Source organism: Myripristis murdjan, chromosome 18 (genome assembly GCF_902150065.1).
Source record: "Myripristis murdjan chromosome 18, fMyrMur1.1, whole genome shotgun sequence".
NCBI lineage: Eukaryota > Metazoa > Chordata > Actinopteri > Holocentriformes > Holocentridae > Myripristis > Myripristis murdjan.
Genome location: NC_043997.1, coordinates 20,215,431 through 20,241,267, shown reverse-complemented (window position 1 = coordinate 20,241,267; position 25,837 = coordinate 20,215,431). Strand labels below are relative to the sequence as shown.

Below are 25,837 nucleotides of genomic sequence, written 5' to 3'. Positions count from 1 at the left end.
AAGCTTACAGCCCCATGCTCATAAGAGGCACCTGATAATTTAAACCATGCCTCATGATCAGTTTAGCTTCCACTTTTCTGACAATGATTTGCATCCTCTATTTGCACCCAATCAAATTTGTCCCATGGCCTCAAAATACTTCTGCAGTCTGTTTTTTCCCCTTAAAAATCAGGTAAAATCAAAGGAGTTGGCAGGGGAAACCATTTCAGGATTCCAGCTTTCTCACCTTGATTGACTGTGACAGTCTTTTGGGTGGTCCTGTGTTTGGTGAGCTCAGTACAAATCAGTTGAAAGAGGATGGACACCCTCACTCCGCTTAAAATAAAAAGATGTATTACCCCTCAAACACAGAGGAGGGCGCCTGTAACACAGTGATTTTGGAGCAGAGAGGAGTGTGTATTATTCTATACTTTAGAATAATATAAAATAAGTTTTGCTGCTCAGCACCTTTTTGTTTACACACGGCACCCTTTTTTTTTTTTTACGTATTTTATTCTTTTATTTTTATTACATATATATAGTTTCTGTGATATTCTGCCATTATTCACTAGATATACCTTATATCATTAAAACACTGTTAATGCCTTTACTTTTTTCTGTAACTTAGCTATAGTTGTTGCATCTTTATGTTTGCTATTTGCACTGTTGTCTGAGTTGTTGCAATTCTATTTCACTGCTGTTGTGTATGTACAGTTATGCATGTGATAGATAAATCTCTTGAATCTTGACTGCATTAACTTGGGACCGTGACCTTGATTTGATATGTGGGGATGTATCCAGTGACGAGGAGGTTTGGCTTTGGCAGCCCCTTCAGTATGACAGCATCACAGGTCCGAGGAGTCATGGTAAATCCTCACGGTAATGGATTTCCAGCATGCCATTTCTGCATTGTCTCGAGTGGATGCAAGAGGTGTGTATGCGTGTGTGTATGTGTGCATTATGTCTGTGTGGGAGAGAGAGAGAGAGAGATGAGGACATTAAATTAGTAATAATGTTCTACAACAGCAGATGGTCCCCAAGGGTGGCTGTGTGTCAGCTCAAATCTGTGTGTGTTGTGTGAGTGTGCGCATGTGTGTGTGTGCATGCGTGCATGTGTGTGTGTTTGTGTGCCTGCAGCTGATTTGTCCTCACTGTGCTGACCTGTTATACCTCTCCATGGGAAGCTCATAAAACCCAGTACAAATTGCTTGGTTCTCCTTGATGTCACGCAGACACACACACACACACACACACACACACCATGCAAATAAATGCTATGTCCACACAGAATCATAAACCATATACAGCACATCACTGTGTTTATGGGCTGGTGTCTCTGCTAGCTTGCCATATGGTGAAGCCAATTAGCCTCGGTCTCTGGGTGAGACAAATTTTGATTTGAATTGGCTCACATCGCAGAGGCTTAGTAAATGAGTCACATGTATCACTATGGGGATGCAAAGGAACAATGTCACGTGCGCATACACACACACACACACACACACACACCTACACTGGCACTGGGCTATAACTCGTATGTATCTTATTCCCTCTTTGCACTTCTCAGGCCTGTCGGTTCAGCCAAGTTGGAAACAAGAGGAGGAATTCCACTTTCATTCCATATTCCTTTCTCCCCTCTCCCTAATTCTGCTCTGACTCCCCCACCCCCACCCCCCACCCCCCTTCAGTCCCTTTCTGCTGTAAATTTTCCTCCCTGCAAGTTTGCTATTGAATCATAAATCATAAATTCCCTTCCTGTACCTCTCTGTAGCTCTCTCCCTCTCTTTTCTCTTGCACAATGGCCCAGACTTTATGTCAGAGGGCAGTCATGTTTAATGTGTGTGTGTGTGTGTGTGTGTGTGTGTGTGTGTGTGTGTGTGTGTGTGTGTGTGTGTGTGTGTATTATCTTCCGCCCCAGCCTTTCCTGTGGCCCTGGGTCCCCACCCCTGACTGTGCCGGTAAGTTCGTCCACTGCCACTCACACATACACACGCATACACAATACGCATACTCATAAACACACACACACACATGAACTGGAACATACGACACACCCTCGCATGCACGCGCTTGCACATGAACAGGAACTCGCACGTTAGCGCACACGTAGGCAGTCAAAAGGTGCAGCGTTGCCTTTATTATCGCACACACGCCTGCACACAGTCGATATTCCTGCACGCACATACATCAGGCCCGCTGCTCCTGCTCATGCTCACCACCGACATGCTGTTAACACTCAGCCAATGTAAGCAATATATTAAATTTTAACAGGCACTACAGTGAACATGGAATATGGAAACACTCCCCCTGCACATTTTGTCCTAAAAACCTTCAAGAAAACATATGCATGTAGATGTTTGTGCTAATGCCATCCCCCTCTTCGTTCTTGCTCTAATGCTGCACTACACTTTGGCTATTATACATTCACAACTCTGTGCATCCGTGTTTGGTTGAGAACCGCTGATGTAGGATGAATCTAGTCATCTGCAAATGAACAAATAATGCATATGGATGCTGATTTATTTTTTTTTTGAATGACGAAGTTTAAACAGGTGTCAAAAGGCCCGAGTTGACAAAAAGCGCCAGCATTGTAGCCATGTGGCTTTTTTTTTTCTCTTTGCATCACTAGTGCTATATTTGATGCGTGGTGCTATACCAAGCCATCTGGCGTGGAAGTAACAGGTTCTCAGTCGGGTCTGTTGAGCTTGTGTGGACTATTTAAAGCTCTTGGAAGAAGAACAGTGGCTGAGTGTTGGCGTGCGTGCATTTGTGTTATGGGCGTGTTTCCGTCCGTCGAGGACTTCCAGGGGTCCCGGAGATAATGTGCAATTCAGGAGAGGAACGCCGCGGGGGGTTCCTTCCTGTCACCTGACTCCATCACTTCCTGTGCTATATGCTCTCCTTTGTCTGAAAGGTGAACTTGCTACAAGACAGTGATCTGGGATCTGTTTTAGTGTTGCATCACTGATGGTAAAGGTCAGGAAAGCTGATGGAGAAGCTTGTCCCCATATTTTCATCCATGATAAACCTCCTGAGAGAGTTAATAGTACAGTACACTACAGTAACAATTATTTTCATTATCAGTTATTCTGTCAATTACTTTCTCAATCAATTGATTAGTTGTTTGGTCCATAAAATTTCAGCAAACAGTGAAAAATATTGATCACAATTTCCACATAATGTCTTGTTTTGTCTCAGCCAACAGTCCACAACCCAAAGAGATTTGGTTTAATGTCACTGACAAATAAAGAAATCATAAAATAATCACATTTGACAAGATGGAATCAGAGAATTTGGAAACTTTCTTCTTAAACATGACTCAAAACAATTAAGGTAAGTGATTCAATGCCCAATTATTCATAGTACAGATACATGCATTATTTTACTACATGGGAGTGTATGAACGTGGGCTATATGTGTGAGGAAATAAAGAAGATAAGACAGAGACAGATGCAAAAGAAAAGAGCGAGGAATAGCTAAACAAAGGGAGCAAGAAAAGAGGCAGGAGCAGTGAGAGAGGTGGTAAAGCGAGTAAGAGAATGGCAGAAAGAGAGAGAGAGGTGATGGCAGGGTCCGTATGGGGCCTCTCGGTGCTTGGGCAGTGAGGGGAGACATGCCAGGTAATGGCTTCCAGACACACACACACACACACACATACACACACACACACTCTAATTTGATTTGGAAATCTGACAGGACAGGGAGACTGAGTGTGTGTATGTATGTGTGTGTATATACCAGGGGCCTTTCTCTCGCTCACTCCAGAGATCTGACTTCCTCTGTCCATTGGGAGTGGGGCCAGCTTGTCTAAGTGTGTGTGTGTGTGTGTGCAAGAGAGAGAGAGAGAAAGAGAGAGAGAGAGAGCAAGCACTGGGGGTTAATGTATGCTTTCAATCACAGCTCTAGTGAGGAGAAATCAGATCCCTGTGGTGTAGATGTGGACCCCCAAGACTCACACACACACACACAAATACACACACACACACATGCACGGCATACTAAACCACTTACAGATTTAGGGTAAGAGCGCACCGAATGTATTTATCCAAAGTTTGAGCTATTACTCATATTTTGGATGAAAGTGGAATGAAACTTTTATGTGAGTCATTGCATTTCTTTTGCACCATTTATCATCTTAATGAGATGAAATGTGCAAGAAAGCACGCATTAAAGGGAGAAACAGAGCAGAAGGATGAGGTATTTTTATGAGACTCTTCAGTCGTACCTGCATGAAACCTTTTATTTCCCCCCCATGTAGATGGAGCGCGCACACCTGATTGTTTCCTGCCTTTGTCTTGGACATGTTGCGAACCTGTGCATAAATCTCGTGAAGTGTTTGGTGCAGGTGTATAGGAAAGAAAGAGTTGAAATGAGAGAGAGAAAGGGCAGGAGGAGAGGAAGGACAAAAGCGTGGGACAGGGAATGCACGATAGAGAAATGGGAGAGAGGACAAGATGAAAGGAGAAGCAACGAGGACGACGGGAAGCGCTAATTAAAAAGAGGAGGGGAGGAAGGAGAGATATGGAGGAGTGGGAGGAAGAGGAAGAAGAGGGGAGAGCGAGGGCAAGATGACTGAAGTGGGATATGAAGAACACCCCACCCTTAGTCTCCAACACGCACACACACAAACACACAGGCACAGTTATTTCCCAGTGAGGTAAATCCCCCAGTATTCCCCCTCTATGCGCTGTCACAGCCCTCCCACTCCTGCTGCATGTGTGTGTATGCGTGTGCATGTGTGTGTGTGTGTGTGTGTCACCCCTTTCCTCTCCCTGACATTCCACCGCAGAGTGGAGAGACCGTGCACTCGGCTGAGAGAGAGAGAGAGAGACAGACAGGACTACACACAAATCCACCTCGGACCTTGACTGGGAATAGCGGGGAAAACCGGGGAAAGCCACAAAGTGGAATTTGAGAACACAGAAAGTAGTTCCTCTAGCCTCTTGCTCACTTCTCCATCCAATCCGTCGTCTCTCTCAGCCCTTTTCCTTGTCTCTTTTGAGCCAGGGAATTCAGATTTTTTTTTTTTTTTTTTTTGGGAAGTTCTCTGCAAGCCAACCAGGTGGCTCAACATTCCCATCGAGGGATTCCTCGAAAAGCATCCTCTTACGCCCGATCTGCACCCCACCCCTCCTCATCTCTCTCTCTCTCTCTCTCTCCCTCTCTCTCTCTCTCTCTCTCTCTCTCGCCCTCCCTGGGGGCGGGTTCCAAACTTCGGACTGTGGTATTCCAGAGTTTGGGAAGAGTTTTGTGCTCCAGCCAGGGGGAGGTGGAGGAACACGGCAGCGTAACGTTGTTGCAGCAAAAAAAAAAGGGGTGAGTTAACATTTACAAACTTAAATCTGACTTTTGCTTGGCTTCTTGAATTGGATCACTTTTCTTTTGCCTGTGAGAACAAAAGCGTGTTGCTTTATTGAATTATATTTTGGCATATTGCTCGTGCTATTAGTTATCAGTGATGAAGCTGCAGAGTGTCAAACGTGACTGCAGGGAGCTCTTATATCTAATAATGTCTCACAAATCTGAATGAATCTGTGAGAGACACTTCCTTCTGTAGTTCTCTCTCTGTTAAGACTTGCAAGATGTGCCGTTTAACTTCGGAGTAAGGGAGGTGGGGGCAGCTGGAGGTGTGTGTGTGTGTGTGTGTGTGAGAGAGAGAGAGAGAGAGAGTGCTGTATTGTTAATGGTGCGTAAAAGTGGTACACTGTTGCACAATCTGTCCATAATGTTTAAAAGAACTCTCTCTCTCTCTCTCTCTCTCTTTCTCTCTCTCTCTGGGGAGTCGAGTTGCTTATTCTGCTGATCCCCTGCTTGTTCTCTGTCGCGTGTCTGAGGGCCCACTCACATTGGCAAGTTTGAGCCCGTATCGTGCTAAAGTCAAAATCCCCCCCTCCCCAGTCCCCGGCTGGCCTGCACTCACATTTCCCAAACGCGCCCAAGCACGATTGCCCCCGGTGTGCACGTCATCACGTTGAAATACGACAACAACAGGCATGACCCGACGTCATTATAAATAAATGTAGTTCAAATACATCATGTCTTCCTTTTAACTAAAAAAACGTTTTTGGTCCTTTTAATCAGACATGGGATGTTTATTTACCTTGACAGTTTCGGAGGTAACTTCCTCCTTCTTCAGAAAGGTCCAACTGACAGCCGGAGCGGCACCTGTCAGATCCGGCAGACCGGGTGACCGGGTGACCGCACACTGCGCGGTGCCGCGGCCAGTGCCGGCTGGTGCCGACGCGGTGCCGGCCAGCACCAGGTCTGCCGGATCTCCGCACACAGACTGCTGTACTGTCATTATTAACCGACTTTTGTTTATACGCGGTTGCAGCAGCACAACAGACAGTGACACAGACAACATGGTTGATTATTGATTGCGCAACGCCGCCATTCGCCGGTAATCGCGCTGCGCACATTAAACAATTTTGCAGAGGCAGGAGGAAAGTTGCATGATTTACATCCGCGCACTGCGTGCGTGACCGTGCATGTGCTCGTGTACGCGCCCGTACCGTGCAGAAGCACACCCCTTCCAACCGTGCCAGAGCGGGGGAAGTGTACTGTATTCAAGCACGATACGGAGCGATCACACTGGTCAAAGAATCCGGATTTTAAGGGCAATCGTGCTTGGGCGCGGATCAAACTTGCCAGTGTGAGTGGCCTCTGAGAAAGAGAGAGGGTGAGCTCTCATTACCAGTGAAAAGGAAGAGTGTGTGTAGAATGAGTGAGCAGAAAAAAAAAAGAAAAGACGAGAATGTGTGTAAGGAAGAGAGAGAAAGGGGAAAGAGTGACAATCAACTTGAGGTTTCATCCTCTCTCTCTCTCTCTCTCTCTCTCTCTCCCCTCTCTTTCTCTCTCTCTGGTTTTATCATCAATTCACGAGGAGAGCCATGGGAAAGGGAATCCAGTGTCACACACACACGCACAAGCACAAAAACACACAATATCAGAGCATTTCAGGAAAACACACACTTGAATACATGCATGGACCTGGGCACCTTCTCTCTCTCTCTCTCTCTCTCTCGCTCTCCTCTCTCTCTCTCTCTCTCTCTCTCTCTCTCTCTCTCTCTCTCTTTCACACACACACACACACACACACAGAAGGAGAGAGAGAGTCAAACAAACACATCTTTGTTTCATTGCAGTCATCTGTTTAGTTTGTTCTTGGAGTGGGGCTCACATCGCACACTGACTGATCCAATGATTCCCAGCACTGCAACCCAATACACACACACACACACACACACACACACACTTGCACACACTCACACACACACTCATGCTCTCTCAGGGGCACACAGATGCAAATACAGACATCTGTGCAAACATGGACACACATACATTTAATCTTATGTATGCTCATGCATGCACACACACACTCAAGCCACTGTAAGCTAATGCACACACAAACACACACACACACACACACACACACACAGGAGATGCATATACAGGAAGACATACACACAGTGGTACCCAGTGGATTTGAAACCCAAGACGGAGACCGCTAGCTCTGTGTGTAGGGATTATGCAATGCAACAATACAGAGTCTCTCTTCCCCTCACACACACACACACACACACACACACACACACACACACACACACACAGATAAACACACTGCACTTTTCATGTACATATTTTTTCTATTTTGTTGGCCGGGCTGTCTTTTATTACTGGCCTCTCCAGCAGATATGTGCTCGTGATCATAAACCGTGTCAGATGGGGATGTGATATGAATCGTCCAGTTATTTTTAACAGACTCAGTGTGTCTTGTTGTCTATCATGATGGGCTCGGGCCAGGCTCATATTACACAACAAAGACCTCAGGAAGCAAAAGGGGTTTCATACGTACGCACACACTCACACCTGAGGGCTGTGCACCCAGTTGTTTCCCGCCATGCAGCTGCACAATCTGGAAGCTGCTGGAAGCTCAGAGGTTGTTGGTTATTATTTGGCTGCTGAACAGATTTAAAGTCCCAGCAGATTTGGCAGAAGCAAAGTCCTGTTGACTGTGCCACCCGCTGTCCTGCCAGCTTCATCCACTTTAAACTTTAAAAGTGGCATTTCACCTTATCCTTGGTTTGCAGAAATGTAAAATTCCAACAGTTTTTCCTGGCGACTGGCTGATTCTAGTGGCTCCATCTCTTTTTTTTTTGCCATCATAACAATTCCTCATGCTTTTATTTGCATTACAAGCTCCTCCATTTTATTGCATTGCCGTAAACATGTTGAATATGATGACTTGTAGCTTTGCTTTGGCCAGTGATGTCATTACAAGCCTGTGACGCCTGCCATCCAAATGATTGTAGTTATGCCTGGTGCACCTTTAGGTCATATCTCTGCACTTAGTGTGAAGTTTGATTGTCGTTCTGCGTGTTCAGCCCAGTGCTGAGTGCATATTGTGTGCAGTGCAATAAACCACGGCTCTGGCTGGTGAACTTTGAAAGCTGATTGTTGAAGTTTGGCATTCAGTTTGTTATGCTGGTTATTTATTTTGGGTTGGGCAATACTTTGCTTGAAGGCAAAATCCCCCCCAGAAAACTCACACACTAACACTATTATAGCAATTGTGATGCATCATTCATCTTGGGGTCCATTTTGGTGTTTGTTTGTTTTTCCTCCCGTGGATAAACTGGTTAAACATGGATAACATGAGGAAATGTTGAAATAATGCAGCTGCAATGGATTGTGCTCGCAGAAAAAATGCCCATCTGTCTAAAACATTTTGCATGCACGCTAAACATCCATATATGAAATGAATCCACTGCAGAAGAGGCTTCTGGTCTCAAATGACCAGAATGCAATGCAGCTACAGGCAGACATGTGTCATGTTCACCTTTTCTGCTTGGGAAACACTCATCTTTTCTTGTGAGGCACTCCACCTACACACAAGACCCACAGCTGAATGCAACAAATTCACACTCCTGCATCCCTTCTCCTCGGTTGTCAAAAGGCATTCTGGGAGATGTAAGAGAGGACAAACTGTGATAGACTCGGGCAGGTTGGAGGAAAGTGAACTCACTGAAATGGTAACTTCACACACTTCAGCATGAAACTCGAGTTTCCCCTCTTACGTTGATCTTTGATGTGTTTCTCTGCAGACCGTGGCTCCTGTAAAGATGGCTGACGTAGAGCAGCCAGACTCCAACAGCCTGCAGATACCGGGTAACACACACACACACACACACACACAAGCTGAATTACTATAGCAACCTGGTCAGTGTGACTCACTTGCTCTTCTTTATCTTTTGGAGCGTGAACAGACTGACCTTCCCATGTCCCCCCCCCACTCTGGAATATTACTCATATGATTCTGGCTATTCCTATTTGTTCCAACCATCAGGAGACCCAGTGTGTGCACACATTAACACTATGGCTCTGATGGAAAAAAAAAAATAAAATAAATAAGGTGTTGGAAAAGACACACATGCTCTCAGATGGACAGAGTGAACAGGAACATTTGAGTGTTGGACTTCTGGGAAGGGTTGGGCTTCTACTTTTTGTCTATGCACCATAAGTGAACTGCAGTGTCTCTCTGTGTGTGTGTGTGTGTGTGTGTGTGTGTGTTCTTGTGAGGCTGAATGAAGATGAGGAAGACCTTTCTAAACGAGGACTTTTTCGTTTTTAGGATTGGGTTTCACAGATGAATGTTGTCATGGGAAAGTCATTCCAAACATAGCCAGACCCGTGTGTGTGTGTGTGTGTGTGTGTGTGTGTGTGTGTGTGTGTGTGTGTGTGTGTGTGTGCACGCACGTATCAGAGGCTGATGACAGCTCACTGATGCCTCTTTCCTAGTGATAAGAAAGTTTTCCCATGCCTTCATATCATTTCACACAAACACATTTATTTGGCCTCTCTTTACGTGCTGGTGGAGTACGTGTGGCATTCTTCCAGTTGGATTAACGACTTTTCCAATCTGCTAAAAGGCTTTTCCAAGGTCTTGTTAAATCATAACCACCACCGGATGTCAGTTAACGTTCATTTTTTGCTTTTCTCATGTTGATTCTCTCTCTCTCTTGTCTTTTCTTCTCTTCTCAGGTGATAATTTATCAGTGCCGTCTTCTCCGGCCACAGCTAGAAATGACTGCAGCATCGCCCCCCTCACACCCTCTCCCTCGCCGGTAACCACACACACACACACACACTTCCACAGACACTCCTTCCTTCCACACACCCTTTCCCCTCTCTACTTATGCTACTTTATATAGTGTTCTTAAAGAGCACCTCTACACCCACATCCACTCCTCGGTGTTATTAGTGGTTTACTATCAAACCTGCACTTAAAGTTTAACGTGACATTAAATTTAAAACAGAAGCCAACCCTCGACTGCGACCTGTGGCAAAGAAACATGTGTATTAGCACTTGTGGGTAGACTAGTTCTGAAAAAATCAAGAAATTATGAAAACAGTAAGTATTGTAGGAGTCTTTTGGGGGGTCTGTTAGTGCCAGAAAACATTTTGGACTTTATTACAATAGAGAGAAATGTGTGCAGAGCTGAAATGGTACTTAGTTTCAATTGTGGAACTTGTCTAGTTTCATGCTAAAAGGATATTATAGGATATAAGATATAGTTTTAGCCAGGATAAACCATGCACAGCAGCCACCAATTTCAGCAAGCGTATTCATGTCATCACAATATTTCTTCACTGTCAAATTCATAAGAGTCATGGTCAAGTCACTCATAATAAGACTTGTTTCTTCCTTATAGCGCTGCAGTACAAAGATTCAAGTGAGAGATGAATGAACACAGGAATGTCAGAGGAGGAGGAGTTTTGCTCCTGTCTGTACCAGCTAGAGCACACACACACACACACACACACACACACACACACGCACGCACATGCACATACACCCCTGCCAAGGCCAGTGCACATGCATATACACTCAACTCTTAAACGTGTGCTATGCAAAACTGCCATGGTTTGATTTAAGCGAGAACGTTCAGACTCCACCAACAAAAACAGAGAAAGCGCGTGAGTAAGCACGTAACGTGGTGGCTGAGCCTACGTGGTTCTCATCAGCGGCCGAACCCGCTGATTAATGAAGCGTTTATTCCATGTTTTTTAATCATTTGAATCTACAGAGTTCCTTGGTAATTCGCTTGATGCACCTTTAATCTCTATCATCTTTGGCAATTATTTCGATCCTCTCCCTTTCTCTCTCTCTCTCTCTCTCTCTCTCTCTCTCTCTCTCTCTCTCTCTCTCTCTCTCTCTCTCTCTCTCCCAGAGGGTGGAGCTCAGGCCCAAGATGGCATGTCCCTTCTTGGTTGTCGTGGCGATAGACTTTGGGACAACCTCCAGCGGCTACGCTTTCAGCTTCACACAGGACCCAGAGGCCATACACATGATGAAGTAAGGTTGTGTGTGTGCGTGTGTGTGCGTGTGTGTGTGTGTCTGTGTGTCTGTGTTTGAACCCAGGATGCTTGGAAAAGATACACCCAAGATCTCGCAATCAGCCAAGGGAAGTTATTTGGGCTTCCATTCTATTCTAGTCCATTCTGTTGCTCTGTTGTATTCGTATGTGTGTCTCTTAGTTTCTGTTCACTTCACTCCTCAGATCTCCAGCTGATTTTATTTCCTCCTCCAATCCCTGCAGGCGCTGGGAGGGCGGGGACCCGGGTGTGGCCAATCAGAAGAGCCCTACATGTCTGCTGCTGACTCCTGAGCTGCGGTTCCACAGTTTTGGGTTTGCGGCCCGGGACAGTTACCACGACCTGGACCCAGAGGAGGCGCAGCACTGGCTCTACTTCGACAAGTTCAAGATGAAGATCCACAGCGCCAGTGTAAGAGCCAGAGAGAGGGAGGGAGGAGTCACATTCAGACGGTGGGATGTGACACTCAGAGAAAGTGATAGACAGTATGGCACATGATGGTGCACCTTCGAGCGGCACAGAGCTGAATTCTCCCCTGCAGCAGTTTTTCAGCAGCTGTGTCTGTGTTTGCTGCAGGACCTCACCATGGAGACGGAGCTGGAGGCGGTCAACGGCCAGAGGGTCAGGGCCATCGAGGTGTTCGCCCATGCCCTGCACTTCTTCAGGGAGCACGCGCTCAAGGTTCATTATATATTAAATATGGTGATGATTATATGACGTTTTTTATTAGTGTTTCATATATACATTAAAAAATACTAATCTAAACTAGAAGAGTGCACTCTCTGCCAGGTTTATCGCCCCTTAGGCTACCTTATGGGCTGAGCAAAACGTGGGAGCCCTTACGGAAAAAAAATATATTTACCAATATATTACATGAAATATATTACAATATATTACCTATATGGAATAACAATAAATTTATATGTTATGTATTTGAAAATGTCTTAGCAAAACATGGAATAATATGTTGGTGAAACATATATAATGCAATATATTTTTATATATATTGCATCAATATATTTGAATATATGGAATAATACATAAGTAATTGCGCATTTCAGTTATTGCAATATATTGGAAAATATAAAGACTAGTTCCCATATATGGAAATGTATTATCTAATATATCACATGATATTTTCCAATATACTGTAATATATTTTTGTTTTGTAAGGGAGGGACACTAATTGCAGTGCCAAAGGCTTTCCAAGTGACAAGTGAAATTACTGTATGATTCAAATATAATACAGTAGGCTACACTCAATATTTTAGACCCATATACACAAGAGTTTGCAAGATTAGCTGCAGACACACACACAGACCAAATGCATTATCTCTGTCGAGAAGATATTTAAATCTTTACAAAATCAAAAATCAGTCAAAAACGTAACCGTATTGTATAAACCACTTCCTATTTCCCACATCGCCGCATCGCAGTGGTCCATGTTGTGTTTTGTTTTCATCACAGAAAATATTTCATAAATAAATATATATATATTACTGAGATTATATTGAACTTTAGAATCTATGTGGCCAAATCTCCAGACTGGGTCGAGATGCTGCGTGAAATTTGTTACATTTCTCCTGTTTTAGGAGGTGAAGGACCAGTCGTCGTCGGTGCTGGAGGGGGAGGAGATCAGATGGGTGATCACTGTCCCTGCCGTCTGGAGACAACCCGCCAAGCAGTTCATGAGAGAGGCCGCGTACCTGGTAGCAACACACACACACACACATCCATGAATAGAGCATTATATCAATACATATTTAAAGGTTTAAGTAGAATTGTCAAAGGTCCAATATAGTCTAATCGTCCTTTTTCCACATCTTCCTTCCTTTCTCTCTCCCATCATTCCTGAGGCTATAAAGAATCTTTAAACACATACACACACTCGCACTGAGCATATAGGAAGTAATTCTGTGTGTTTGCGTGTGTGTGTGTGTGTGTGTGTGTGTGTGTGAGCGAGAGAGAGACAGAGAGAATGTGCAATAGCTGGAAGGGTAGAAACGTGAGGTAAAAGGGTGAATGGCTGTCTCATAAATGTTCCCATGCAAGGTCACACACACACACACACACACACACACACACACACACATCATAATGCTGCACGTTCACCTCCATTCTCCTAATATGTCTGCCCTCCTCACCCTGTCCCAGCCCCAAAACACACACACACCCCTCCTCAGGCTTCTGTCTGCATTACAATGACTTGTAGGAAGTGTGCGTACATGGACAGGAATGCAGGGGGTCCTATCATAATACACATCAATGAGAAAGGAGAAACCTGGTGTGTGTGTGTGTGTGTGTGTGTGTGTCCCCATTGCAGTTTATAATCTTCCATGGGAACCTTTGTGAGAGCCTTTTACCTTTTACCTCATGCTACACTTCCCCCGCTCTCTCTCTCTCTCTCGCTCTCTCTCTCTCTCTCTCACACACACACACACACACACACACACACCTAGATCAAGTTTTGAATCACTATCTGCCATCTGCCATTCACTCACCCAAGCTCACAAGAATTTGCTCACTCTATCATACACACACACTTTCACACACACATTCAGACACGCACACACACACACACACACACACACACACACCCTGGCCTGGCTCCGAGTCGAGGCAGTCGGGGTGTGTGTGCTTCCTGCTGGTGATGATGTCATCAGGAGGGTGAACAATGAGGGAGACCGGCGTACAAACACAGGAAGTCCAGTCCAGACCCCCGCCCTACACACACGCACACACACACACTCACACACACGCACACACACTCACACACACGCACACACACACACACACACACACACACACACACACACACACACACACACACACACACACACACACACACACACACATAGACACATAACAAGTCCCAGCTACTCTTTCAGCTTTGCTTCCACTCCGTCAGGACTGTTGCCAGAGTCACCTCCCATTATCCTCTCCTCCTGTCGTTTTTATCCCCTCTTTTCATTTCCTCTCCTCTCTTTCATCCCCGTGGAGAAACATCAACTTGAATCAGACTTTCTCCCTTCTCCCGCTTTCTCTCTTTGTTTATGTTCCTCTACGTGTTTGTGCCGTGCAGCTGTCCTTCAGTGTGTATGTGTGTGTGTGTATATGTGTGTGTGTGTCCTCATGACCCCATGTGTCCTCTTTCTTTCCCTCCTCCACTTTTTTTTTTTTTACCTCCATGATTTGTCCAGCCTTCCATCCGAATCCATTCACATCACATTTTAGCTTTGTTGCTTTGTTTTGTAAGGTGATGGTTTAAAAAATGATAACTATGACTATGATAAATAATGAACTGCACAGTAAATCTCTCTCTCTCTCTCTCTCTCTCTCTCTCACACACACACACACACACACACACACACACACACACACACACCCTGTCTCATTTTCTCTCTGCAGGCCGGTCTCGTGTCTCCAGATTGTCCCGAGCAGCTCCTCATCGCTCTCGAGCCAGAAGCTGCCTCTATTTACTGCCGCAAGCTCCGCCTCCACCAGGTGATTGACCTCAGCCTGCGGCCAGTGACGAATGGCCTGGATTCTGACGGCTCCCGCCCCTTTGACTCCAGCTTCAGACAAGGTGAGTTAAAATTCAAGCTAAGTTTCATTTAGAGCCTCAAATCACTGTCAAATTCACAGTCTCAGCGCACACCTGCCCAGTGTGCATGAATGCTGATGTGATATAAGTATCGAGGTCGCACCAGCATGCATCTCTACGAAGAGATCGTTTGTCACCCACAGTTTCAGTGGAATGAAAACACCTGAAGCCTGACTTGAACACTTCAAGCAGGAAGGAAAGAGAGAGAGAGAGAGAGAGAGAGGGGGTAATCAAATGTGTGTGTATTTGTCTGTGTGTGTCCTCTCTTGTATGTCATTAGCGTAAGCATGAAACCACACTGTGTTCCTGGAAATGTTGGGCTTTGATTTCTTTTGGGCATTGTGGCTTTGTGAGGGATGCCTCGGTGTGTGTGTTTGTGTGTGTGTGTGTGTGTGTGTGTGTGTGTGAGAGAGAGAGAGAGAGAGAGAGGGAGAGAGAGAAAGAGCTGAGGGTAGAGATCTGAGTTCAGATAGCACTCGTGGTTTTGCCTCAAATGACTCAGATGTGTGTGTGTGTGTGTGTGTGTGTGTGTGTGTGTGTGTGTGTGTGTGTGTGTGTGTGGTTCAGGGGGGATGCATCAATACATATGGCTCTGGAGGAGCTCTGGAGGAGCCATATGTTTTGTGTAAAGCAGACAGACAAAGAAACTGAGAGACAGACTTAGTGGGAGAGAAAGATGGCAAAGATGGACAGAGAGAGAAAGAGAGAGAGGGAGGGAGAGAGGGAGAGAGGGAGAGGAGAGCTGCAGTCCAGACCACAGGATTCACACAAAGAGCAAAGAAAACAACACAACATTCACAGATTTGCAAAAACAACCAGCAGCTTCCAGTGCTGCAAATTCCTAAATCCTTTAAAGGAATACACAAAGTGACGGGCAGCGGCTGCATTTCTGTGAGCGCAGCATTTATTTAGGCTGCAAAAAGGACAATGAAACTGCATTGCTCACAAAACTGATTGTAGAATTAAAAACAATAAACAAAAATAGAAAAAATGAGCGGCAAGACTATGTATAACGTACATGTTTGGATGCACCTTCTTTCTTCTTTCTTCTTAACATGACGTTATTTTATGTGCATATTTAAATCCATTACTTTACGTACTACAGGCCTCAGAAGTCTGGTGTAATGTTGACTCCAAACCTTTGTCCAAATATGGAATTCCACATCCAACGCATTTTGTCTGTGGGGAAAATCCATGTTGTTTTCACATCATTATCCCGTTTGCAGCCTGGTGATTAGGAACTGGACGTTTCAATCTGCATGTTTCCCCTCAGCGGCGCTGGATCCACTCAGCTCGCTGCCTCTTTCTAACTGGAATCATTATTTTGTTAACAAAGAGTCGACACTGCCAAGCAGGCTGTTGTGTTAAGGGCTTTGCCTGATAGATTTACAATTAGAGCCATTCTATCTTTCTCCCGAGCCATAGAAAATACCTGGTTAGCTGCAGTAACAGGTTTCTTGGGTCAGTCTGCTCTCTTTCTACAAGGACCACATCGACCATGTATGAAAATATGAGGAAAGGTTCTTTTAGATTTGCAAATAAACATCCAAGTGTCATAAATTACTTGGAAAGAATTAGGATAATCCCATTGTTTTCACCTCTAAATGACAGATTTTTTTCATCCCTAAGTTTTGAGACAAACGACATGACCTCTGCAGCCTATATTGCTTTTTTTTACACAGTGTGTGTTCTTTACACAGTTAGTGCGTCCAAATCCCACTAAATAAATTAAGTCCGATTTATACTGTGCACAGGAGGACAGCATATTTCTAGTTGCCAGATGTTTTGAATGAACGTGTCGAAATATGTTTTTGCAGCTTTTACATAACTTGAAACGTACTTCAAAAAATGTTCTGCAGTAAATGTGAAATGTATCTTTTTTGTGGAAGTCTCGCTGCACAACAGTGAGCGGATCAGAAAGCTTCTGGGTGCACATGTGCCTTTTGACCTGCAGGTTGGATCACAGGTTAAAACAGATAGAAGTCGTTGTTAATTCCCCGGCATTTTTACAGTAAAGCTTTGCCAAAATCTGGCGTTTGTGCCTGCGATGGTCCGGAGGAAAACGCCGCAAAACCTTGGAAGGGCCGAAGAACAAAGAGCAAGTTGAGGCTGGAAAAGAGAGGGATGCATAATTCAGCAGGCGAACATGCAGCACAAAAACTCTGCACAGGCCCACTTATACATATGAAGCTGCTGGCACACACAAAGGACTTTCATACACGCACACACACACAAAACACAGGATATTGTAATTGGAACAAGGTGCAGTGAGATCATGATCTCACCCCCTCCTGGCCTGTCATTCTCTCTCTCTCTCTCTCTGTCTTTCTGTTGCTCGCTCGCTCTAATTTTTTCTCGCTTTCTTCTCTCTTTCTAATGCGGTCTGAGTATTCTCTCTCTCCCTTTCTTTCTCTCTCTCTCTCTCTCTCTCTCGTTCCAACTTTCTTTTGCAAGGTCCTGCACTTTGCAACGACTCTCTACACACTCGCTCGCACATAAACACACACACACACACACACTTGGCATCACGGTCGTGGTTTTTACTATCTTTAGCGTTTCTTCCACCTCATTTCTCCTCCAAAGATAGCACTGGGGAGTCATTAACACACACACACACACACACACACACATGTACACACACCCACACACTCACAGACACAGACACACACACACACATACAAATTTTCTTTTCTTTTGTGCTGTTTCATGTAAATGGCTTCCAGATTTGGGTTCCACTTATCACCCCGTACACACACGGCTGAAATAAAGGCATGTGACTGTGTTATTCTTTTTGCAGCTTAATTTACTATGCACTTGCGCACACACACACACACACACTCACACACACACACAGGCATTTACCTTCTGCATCATCCATGGCCCATATGCATTCAGCTTTAGAGCAACTCGAAGGCTACTTTGTTTTCAGAATAATCCAGGTCAGGTCATTGTGTCTCAATAAGTGGTAGATAACCTTTTCTTTCTTTCTTTCTTTCTTTCTTTCTTTCTTTCTTTCTTTCTTTCACTCACAATCCACATTTTTCATCCCATTCCTCCCTCTTTCCTCTTTCTTCTGCACCATGTTCCCATGTGGTTTGAGGCACCTGGTAAAAAAAAAACAAAAAAAAAAAAAACACTTTCACCTAAATTATACAAACACTTCACTCCAGACTGTCAGTTATTACACTCACACACTTTTACATCAAGGCCACAGCTTCCCCTGTGCCACAGCTTTGCCAAAAAGCCCATTTAATCAAGAGGGAGAGAGAGATTCTTTGTTATTGCAGCTTCTTGCTCTCACATCTTTCTCAGATAAAGGCCATTACCGTTTGTTTTATGTGCTCCCTGAATGGGGCCGTGCGTGTGTCTGTTATGTCAAACAGGCCGACAGGTATTTTGTGTTTCTGTCAGCCGTGTTTGAGCCTTCTCTGTTTCTGTTGGGCGCCGTCCAAAGCCCTATAGCTGCCAGTCAGACCGTGTACATGTCAAGAACCGATGGCAAGTTGAAATGCGAGATTGTTCGCCCGGTCCAACAAATTGCTCCAGTCATGTAAAAACATTATGACTCCCATTTTGGTGCTTTTTTTCCCCTTGTTTTGCTTGGACTGAAAAACTACATGATCCTTCATAATGCTGGGTAAATGTCATGACTCCATGGCTCATGAAACCCATTCAAGCCCTCGGTGATATAAATTAAAAACATGTACGCTCGAGTTGATATAACTTGTGCGGGAAATAATGCAGAGACGCCAAAGCCAATCTGCCTCAAGCAGGAAATTTCTCCCCGCTTATCGTACTCGCAGCGGGAAAAATGTCCTTTGGGCTATTGTGGCCAATAACGCCGACGACACCTGCATAAAATGTTAATAAATCGTGATTCCCTGAAGACACCAAGCCTGCAGAAAATATGTGAAACTACCTGGAACAGAGTGAAGAGTATGATGCTGGGAAAGGGTTTGAAGTATGTATAGTAATGCACTGATTATGCATTGTTACAGTAACATCTTCAAATGACAAGTTTCATATAATGTACACTGACCTGTATTTCCAAAATGATGTCAAATGAAAATGTCAATCAAAACCACTGATCATAAGGGCTGTTCTCTGTTTTGCGTCATCAGAAGTCATCACGCCAGTTTAACAGCTCATTTTTCATGCAAACCATCAAACTCTTCTCAACAAAGCAAAGTGAAATGTCACCTCTCTCCCTACCTGAAATGATTTTTTACATAAAAATAAATCAACAGGTTTCCTCCATATATTCCATCCCAGTGTCTGTTACACCCCTCCATGTCAAATTAATGACATAAATGAGCCAGAAATCTGCTGAAATTATAAAGTAATTAGAATTATAAAGTAAAGTATACTCTGTGTGTGTGTGTGTGTGTGTGTGTGTGTGTGTGTGTGTGTGTGTGTGTGTGTGTGTGTGTGTGTGTGTGTGTGTGTGTGTGTGTGCGTTACAGCGCGGGAGCAGCTGAGACGATCCAGACACAGCAGGACCTTCCTGGTAGAGAGTGGGACCGGCGAGTTGTGGTCAGAGATGCAGACCGGTAAGGCTGTTTGTGTATTTGTGTGTGTGTGTGTGTGTGTGTGTGAATGAGAGAGCACACCCGTCTGAGATATTGATGATTCTGACCTTTAACCTCAGAAGGCCCACTGTGGGAAGCAGACACACTCACTCTCGTTCATGTGTTCACTCCTCACTCTCAAACAGAACCTCTTCTTAGCTGCTTTCTCTCTTTGTGTTTCTGTAAACCTAACATCTGGCTCCAGCGGTTAACACTGTCCGCAAGAAAACAACTCATGTCCAGCTTTCACACACCAAGCACAAACCGCCACAACGCACCGACTCCACCAACATTTTTCCACTTTCAGCCCGGTTGTTAAATCGTCAGCAGCCTCAGTGCCATGAAACCCTGTCTCTTCTAAACAGAGATGGTTAAAGGCTTTTCTCTCTGTTCAGCCATGACAACAATCTGAGGAGCCACGTGCCCCTGCTGACCTTTTGTGTCCCTGGCACACACACACACACACACACACACACACACACACATGCACACAGGAAGGACCCAGCCCATGGGACTCACTGCCTCTTCACTGTAAATAAACCAAAGGGAAAGAAACCCTCTTCCTTTCTTCTTGTTCTCTCCCGGATTTCTATCTCCCTCTGGCTTCACTTTTTTGCTCTTCTTCTCCTTTTTATGTCTCTCTCTCTCTCTCTCTCTCTCTCTCTCTCTCTCTCTCTCTCTCTCTCTCTCTCTCTCTTTCTCTCTCTCTCTCTCCCTCTCTCTCTCTCGTTGTTAGGGTGTGGTCAGGCCCAGTTGAACGCAAACTCAGGGGAACTCAGCCAAGACCAGCGCTTATCACTTGAGATATCATAAACACACACGCAAGTCAAACATGAACGCACACACACACACACACACACACACACACACACACAGCTACCACCAATGCCTGGAGGTTGTTTATGTTTGGGAGGCTGCTGGCTGGATGTTTTCAAGGGGGACAACACACACACACACACACACACACACACACACACATACATACATACAAACAACCCAGGAACATGATAATCTGGCATTCCACAAAATGAAGACATGTAGCTCATTATCAGCCACAGTTTCCTCTGACAGTTTCAGAAAAAAACAACAAGTTCTTACTGCTCTCGCCTGCTTCCGTTATCTTGTACATGTAGGAAATGTTTCATGACCCTGGATCCAAACTCCAAGTTCAAGTTCAGTTTTTTAAAATTCCTCAAAAACCAATTGGGTGTAAAAGCAAAACCTTTTCCGGATGTGGATAGGTTTTAAAGGCGCACTTTGAAAAATTGCATTGGGAGGGCCGACATAAAATGTGAAATAAGCACATAATCTATCAATGAGTCAGTCCAACGATGAGATCCATGTAGACTCAATCACAGTTATTATCAATAACTAAAGTGAAACTATATTGTGTGTTTGCAAAATAACTGAAATAAACTAAAATTCCAGAGAAAATGTCTTTAACTTTTGCCTTTGTCAATTTATTTTGTACCATTTTTGTAAATGTTTTTATTGCACAACAGTTTCTCTGACCTTTTTGAATCTCATCCTAACAAACACCCCATCTTACAAAAAAGAAAACTAACACTGAAACTAATAAAAACTAAACTAAAACTAAACTGTGGTGTTATTATTGTTATTATGGTGTTGAAATGCAGTGTACCTTTAAATTGTGCATGTTTGAGTGTGTGTTGCCTGGAAGTAAAGCCTACATAGGGTCATGGCAAGAATGGTTAACAAATTGTGTGTGTGTGTGTGTGTGTGTGTGTGTGTGTGTGTGTGTGTGTGTGTGTGTGTGTGTGTGTGTGTTCTCCTGCGTGTAGGTGACAGGTACATTGTGGCAGACTGTGGAGGAGGAACAGTGGATCTGACTGTCCATCAGATAGAGCAGCCACAGGGAACACTGAAGGAGCTCTACAAGGCTTCAGGTATGATGCCTTTCACACTCTGTAAGGCTAAAATATAATAACAATAAAAATAATCGGAGCTGTTTTCATGTGGAATCATCTTCCTCTCAGGCGGTCCCTATGGTGCCGTGGGTGTGGACCTGGCCTTTGAAGCCATGCTGTGCCAGATCTTCGGCGAGGACTTCATCCAGAGCTTCAAGGCCAAGCGCCCGGCGGCCTGGGTGGACCTCACCATCGCCTTCGAGGCCCGCAAGAGGACGGCCACGCCGGGCAGAGCCAACGCCCTCAACATCTCCCTGCCCTTCTCCTTCATCGACTACTACAAGAGACACAGGGGGCAGAGCGTGGAGACCGCGCTGAGGAGGAGCAAGTGAGTGTGTGACGCCGGAGGTGTGTGTGTGGGAGGGTACAGAGAGAGAGAGAGAATGGGAGCATGGTGAAGGAAGAAGTCATTTTGGTGTATCTGCTGAAAAATGAGTGTATTTGTGTGTGTGTGTGTCAGTATGAACATAGTGAAGTGGTCGTCCCAGGGAATGTTGCGGTTGACTCAGGAGGCCATGAACGAGCTCTTCCAGCCCACAATCAGCAACATTGTCAAGCACATCGGTGAGGCGCGCACACACACACACACACAGGCAAGAAAGTTATATATTTAAATTTCCAGATACTGACATGTAAAAACTGATGTTGACACACATACATGTTCATGCATACATACACACAGATGCATAATCCATCAAACCCAATGCCAAATAAACTACAGGGTTGATGGACAAGGAAGAGTTTTCATTATAGCAAAGGAATAGAGGAAAAACCAATCACAGCTGGCCGTCAGTATCAATAGAAATCAATACTTAACTTTCCTCCAATTCAGTCTCCCTCTCCTATCTCCATTCAGTCGTTCCCCTCCCCTAACTTTCCACTTAGATCATGTGTATTTGAGTGAAAGCACATATCATTTTTCCTTCTCCTCTCCCTCTCTCCTCTCCTGCCCTGACAGAGGAGCTGATGGCGAAGCCGGAGGTGCGCGGCGTGCGTTTCCTCTTCCTGGTCGGGGGTTTCGCCGAGTCGCCCATGCTGCAGAGAGCAGTCCAGAATGCACTGGGGCGGACGTGCCGCATCATCATCCCCCAGGACGTCGGTCTGACCATCCTGAAGGGAGCGGTGCTTTTCGGGCTGGATCCCACAGTGGTGAGGACACGCGAGTATCTGTCCGCCCTGGGACGATGGGTCTCTCAGAGAGTTTCAGGTTCCATTGCAAACTGTGGTTTGGAGGTCTTTTCTTTTATTTTGATCACTTGAAGTTAGCACTAGAAGTGAGTGTACAATGAGTGATGAGATTAGATGTTTCACTCTATTTTATTTCCCCTCCTACATTATGGATTTACAACAAAGATCATCTCATACTAGGGCATCTGGAATGAAATTATTGTCAAATAGAGGGTTCATATTGAAGTGCACTGATACCTTTTTTTGGTATTTACCCAAGTTCTTGCACATTAAGAAATAATTAAAGGGACAAATATTTGCTTTTATGCATTCATGTGATCATATATAACCTTCCATTGTTTTGTTCACACGTGCCAAACTTGACAGACTCTAAAAACCAGCTTGTGCAGAAAATGCTGTCAGACATAGAACAGTTAAATGTAATGAAACAGACTGGCGGGTAGCCTGCATAGCTGTGGTTCCTCTTCTAAGCAATAGCGGTGCCAATCAGCTTCACCACCCGCAGCATTTAAGCATTTTCACACGCTCGGAGACATTTGTCTTCCTGCCAGAAAAGTTATGTTGTGCTAAACTGCAGGTCATTAAAGTCGTCTATTGATGTCAGGGCAGCCTCTTTTGCCAATTCAAATATGGGTTCTTGGGAGCTGGATCGGCACCAATTGCAATATTACAGATACAATCAGTGTACGTCTAGGCCCATGGTCCAAAAACTACTTGGGGTTCCCTGACATCAAATAGTTTGAAAATCTCTAGTCTTGAATACCGGTGAGATAGAATCTTACGGATCTTTTTTCCACAGGTTCGAGTCCGTCGATGCCCCCTCACCTACGGCGTAGGCGTTCTGAATCGCTTCGTTGAGGGACGCCATCCACACAACAAACTCCTCATCAAAGATGGCCGCGAATGGTGCACCGACATCCTCGACCGCTTCGTCTCCGTTGACCAATCAGTGGCGCTTGGTGAGGTCGTGAGGCGGAGCTACACGCCAGCTCGTCTTGGCCAGCGGAAAATCATCATCAATATCTACTGCAGCGCAACGGATGACGTCACATACATCTCTGACCCTGGAGTCAGGAAGTGCGGGACGATAACCCTGGACCTACCAGAACCTTTACCGGTACCGGGAGCAGTGGGAGGAGCAGGAGGAGTGGAGAGGAGGGAGATCAGAGCGACCATGCAGTTTGGAGATACAGAGATCAAAGTCATGGCCGTAGACGTCATGTCCAACCGGTCCGTTCGAGCTTCCATAGACTTCCTGTCCAACTGAGGTGGAAGCGGACATAAGCATTAATCAAACAGAACGATCTGATTCCGGGGATGTGCTCAGAACGACATTGAAAATTGATATAAGGGAAAAAGGCCCTAGATCTTTTTGTCAAGAATGGGAGCTTTGTATTTTCAAAGGGAATTCCTTCCCTAGGACAGTTCACTTCCTGGAATTCAGATGTTTTTGCATTTACTCTTTGGCAGGGTAGAATAAGAACATGATAGGAACATTTTTTTCCCAACTCTCTTGATGTCTTCAAACATGCATATTCCTCAGAAGTTCAAACTCTATCAGTGTAACCTTAACCACTTGAACAAGCAGGGTGTCCTCGCTCCAATCCCTGTAACAGAACAAGTCACTTCACCACAAGAGAGAGTTTATCACACGATTGGTGTCAGTGGAGTTCGTCACGTCATACCATCTATATGCTGTCAGAAGCTTTCCCTGCCAAGAAAATATTAAGAACTTAAAAATACTCTGATGAACTCCGTGAACCCTAATGCAAATTGGAAACAGGATTCAAATCTTTCATGCGAACCGAGCCCTCTAGCAACTATCCCAGCCAAGGGGTATTTACACTTCAGAGTCTCCGGTTTGTCTCGAACACGTAACCTTTAAGAGATTCCACACATAAATACACCACTTAGACTGAGAATCTCTCATGTTCTGTGCTGTGATTAAATCCATTATCCCAAAGATCTGGGTTGATACTTCATTTTAAATCCTATCTCACCATGCATTCATGACGTGTTGTTACTACCACCTGTGCAGCAGCTAGTGTTTCTCTGGTTTCTGTTCATCTAAGTACGGTTACGATTCAGCTCCACCTAGTGGCTTAAAGACTGAACTACCAGCTGAACAAGCTTCTGGAAATATAAACTCTCTGTGGATACCTCTAAAGTCTTAACCCAGTATGGCTCTGGCGTGAAATAGCATCAGAAAGAAATCAGTGCATAATTTGCTCAATGTTTCTCTTACACATTTCTAGGTTTGTGTTTAGGGTTAGAGTTAGGTTGGGTGGGGTATACCAAATCTAGATAGCACAGAAATCTACAAAGAAAGCCACCCCATAAAACAGAGTGAACTACTTTTGAATGTCTTCCCATTTGTCCAAATTATCTACCAGCTGACACAGTATAAGTCTAGGTTCAATCGTAAAATCACTTGCAATCAATATTTTAACCCGATTTGGTTACCTTATTTAAACCTTTTCAGGAATAATATGTACAGTATGTTTTGAAGTACAGTTATGAAAGCAGCTATCTTTGATCTCACATCAACTAACAGTGTATGATGTAACATTAAAGTATGTTCATGTTGTATGTAAGAGTTGAAAAGCTTGACTTAAAATTTCAATATTTACACCTTGGTATTTTTGACTACACAAATCTGAGCAGGACTGGAGTGATGTCCTGCTAGTTGAGCATGAATGTCAAGCTCTGATGTCCAGCTGTTGTAAATGTAGTAAATAGTCTATCTTGTCATAGAAAACTTATTTTAGACAGAAAAACTCAATGTATCACTCTCTAGCCTAGTTCACGGTTATGTATGCTGTAATATACTGTATCCATGTTTCTGTCTAAAGCTGCCAACCATTGTACCATATTAAAGTTGCACTTTGCTGACATATGTAGTGTGTCTGCACCTTTCATGACCTTTTTCCCCTCCTAGTTCATTTACAATTAAGTCTGCAAGGTTTGTTTCACCAATCAGAGGTCTTACCAAGACATCAATATAAAATAGGTTAATTTAAATAATGCAATATATTCACCTGCATCAGTCTACAACAAAACAATATTTTTCATCTGATCCACAGTAGAATGGGATGCAAGTGATGCGATGCTAACTATTGTGTTTATCAAATCACTTTCATGAAGCATCATATTGCAGGATCAGTATTTTTTTAACCAACCCTAACAAGAGTAAA

At 44.4% G+C, this 25,837-nt stretch overlaps 1 protein-coding gene across 3 annotated transcripts; it reads left to right on the top strand.

Moving 5' to 3' along the window:
* Window positions 1-491: 491 nt before the first annotated feature.
* hspa12b (heat shock protein 12B) lies at window positions 492-25,539 on the top strand. 3 transcript variants are annotated; one of them, XM_030075829.1, is made up of 16 exons: window positions 492-910; window positions 1,547-1,937; window positions 5,213-5,295; window positions 9,084-9,147; window positions 10,021-10,103; window positions 11,211-11,335; window positions 11,580-11,766; window positions 11,932-12,036; window positions 12,948-13,064; window positions 14,764-14,941; window positions 19,423-19,509; window positions 21,330-21,434; window positions 21,525-21,783; window positions 21,916-22,019; window positions 22,414-22,604; window positions 23,443-25,539. In XM_030075829.1, exons 2-16 carry the CDS (start codon window positions 1,778-1,780, stop codon window positions 23,908-23,910), a joined length of 2,316 nt encoding a protein of 771 aa, XP_029931689.1. In that variant the 5' UTR covers window positions 492-910; window positions 1,547-1,777; the 3' UTR covers window positions 23,911-25,539. The 3 variants fall into 3 exon arrangements, with proteins under 3 accessions (XP_029931689.1, XP_029931690.1, XP_029931691.1); XM_030075830.1 differs by lacking the exon at window positions 492-910 and having other exon boundaries at window positions 1,106-1,937; XM_030075831.1 differs by lacking the exons at window positions 492-910; window positions 1,547-1,937 and having other exon boundaries at window positions 4,876-5,295.
* Window positions 25,540-25,837: the final 298 nt, after the last annotated feature.

Bases quoted from the DNA above. Each gene is read 5' to 3' on its own strand.
- hspa12b (XM_030075829.1), top strand. From the start codon at position 1,778: ATGGCCCAGACTTTATGTCAGAGGGCAGTCATGTTTAATGTGTGTGTG. The intron at 11,767-11,931 runs GTAAGAGCCAGA...TGTTTGCTGCAG, and splicing joins TGAAGATCCACAGCGCCAGT to GACCTCACCATGGAGACGGA. The intron at 13,065-14,763 runs GTAGCAACACAC...TTCTCTCTGCAG, and splicing joins TGAGAGAGGCCGCGTACCTG to GCCGGTCTCGTGTCTCCAGA.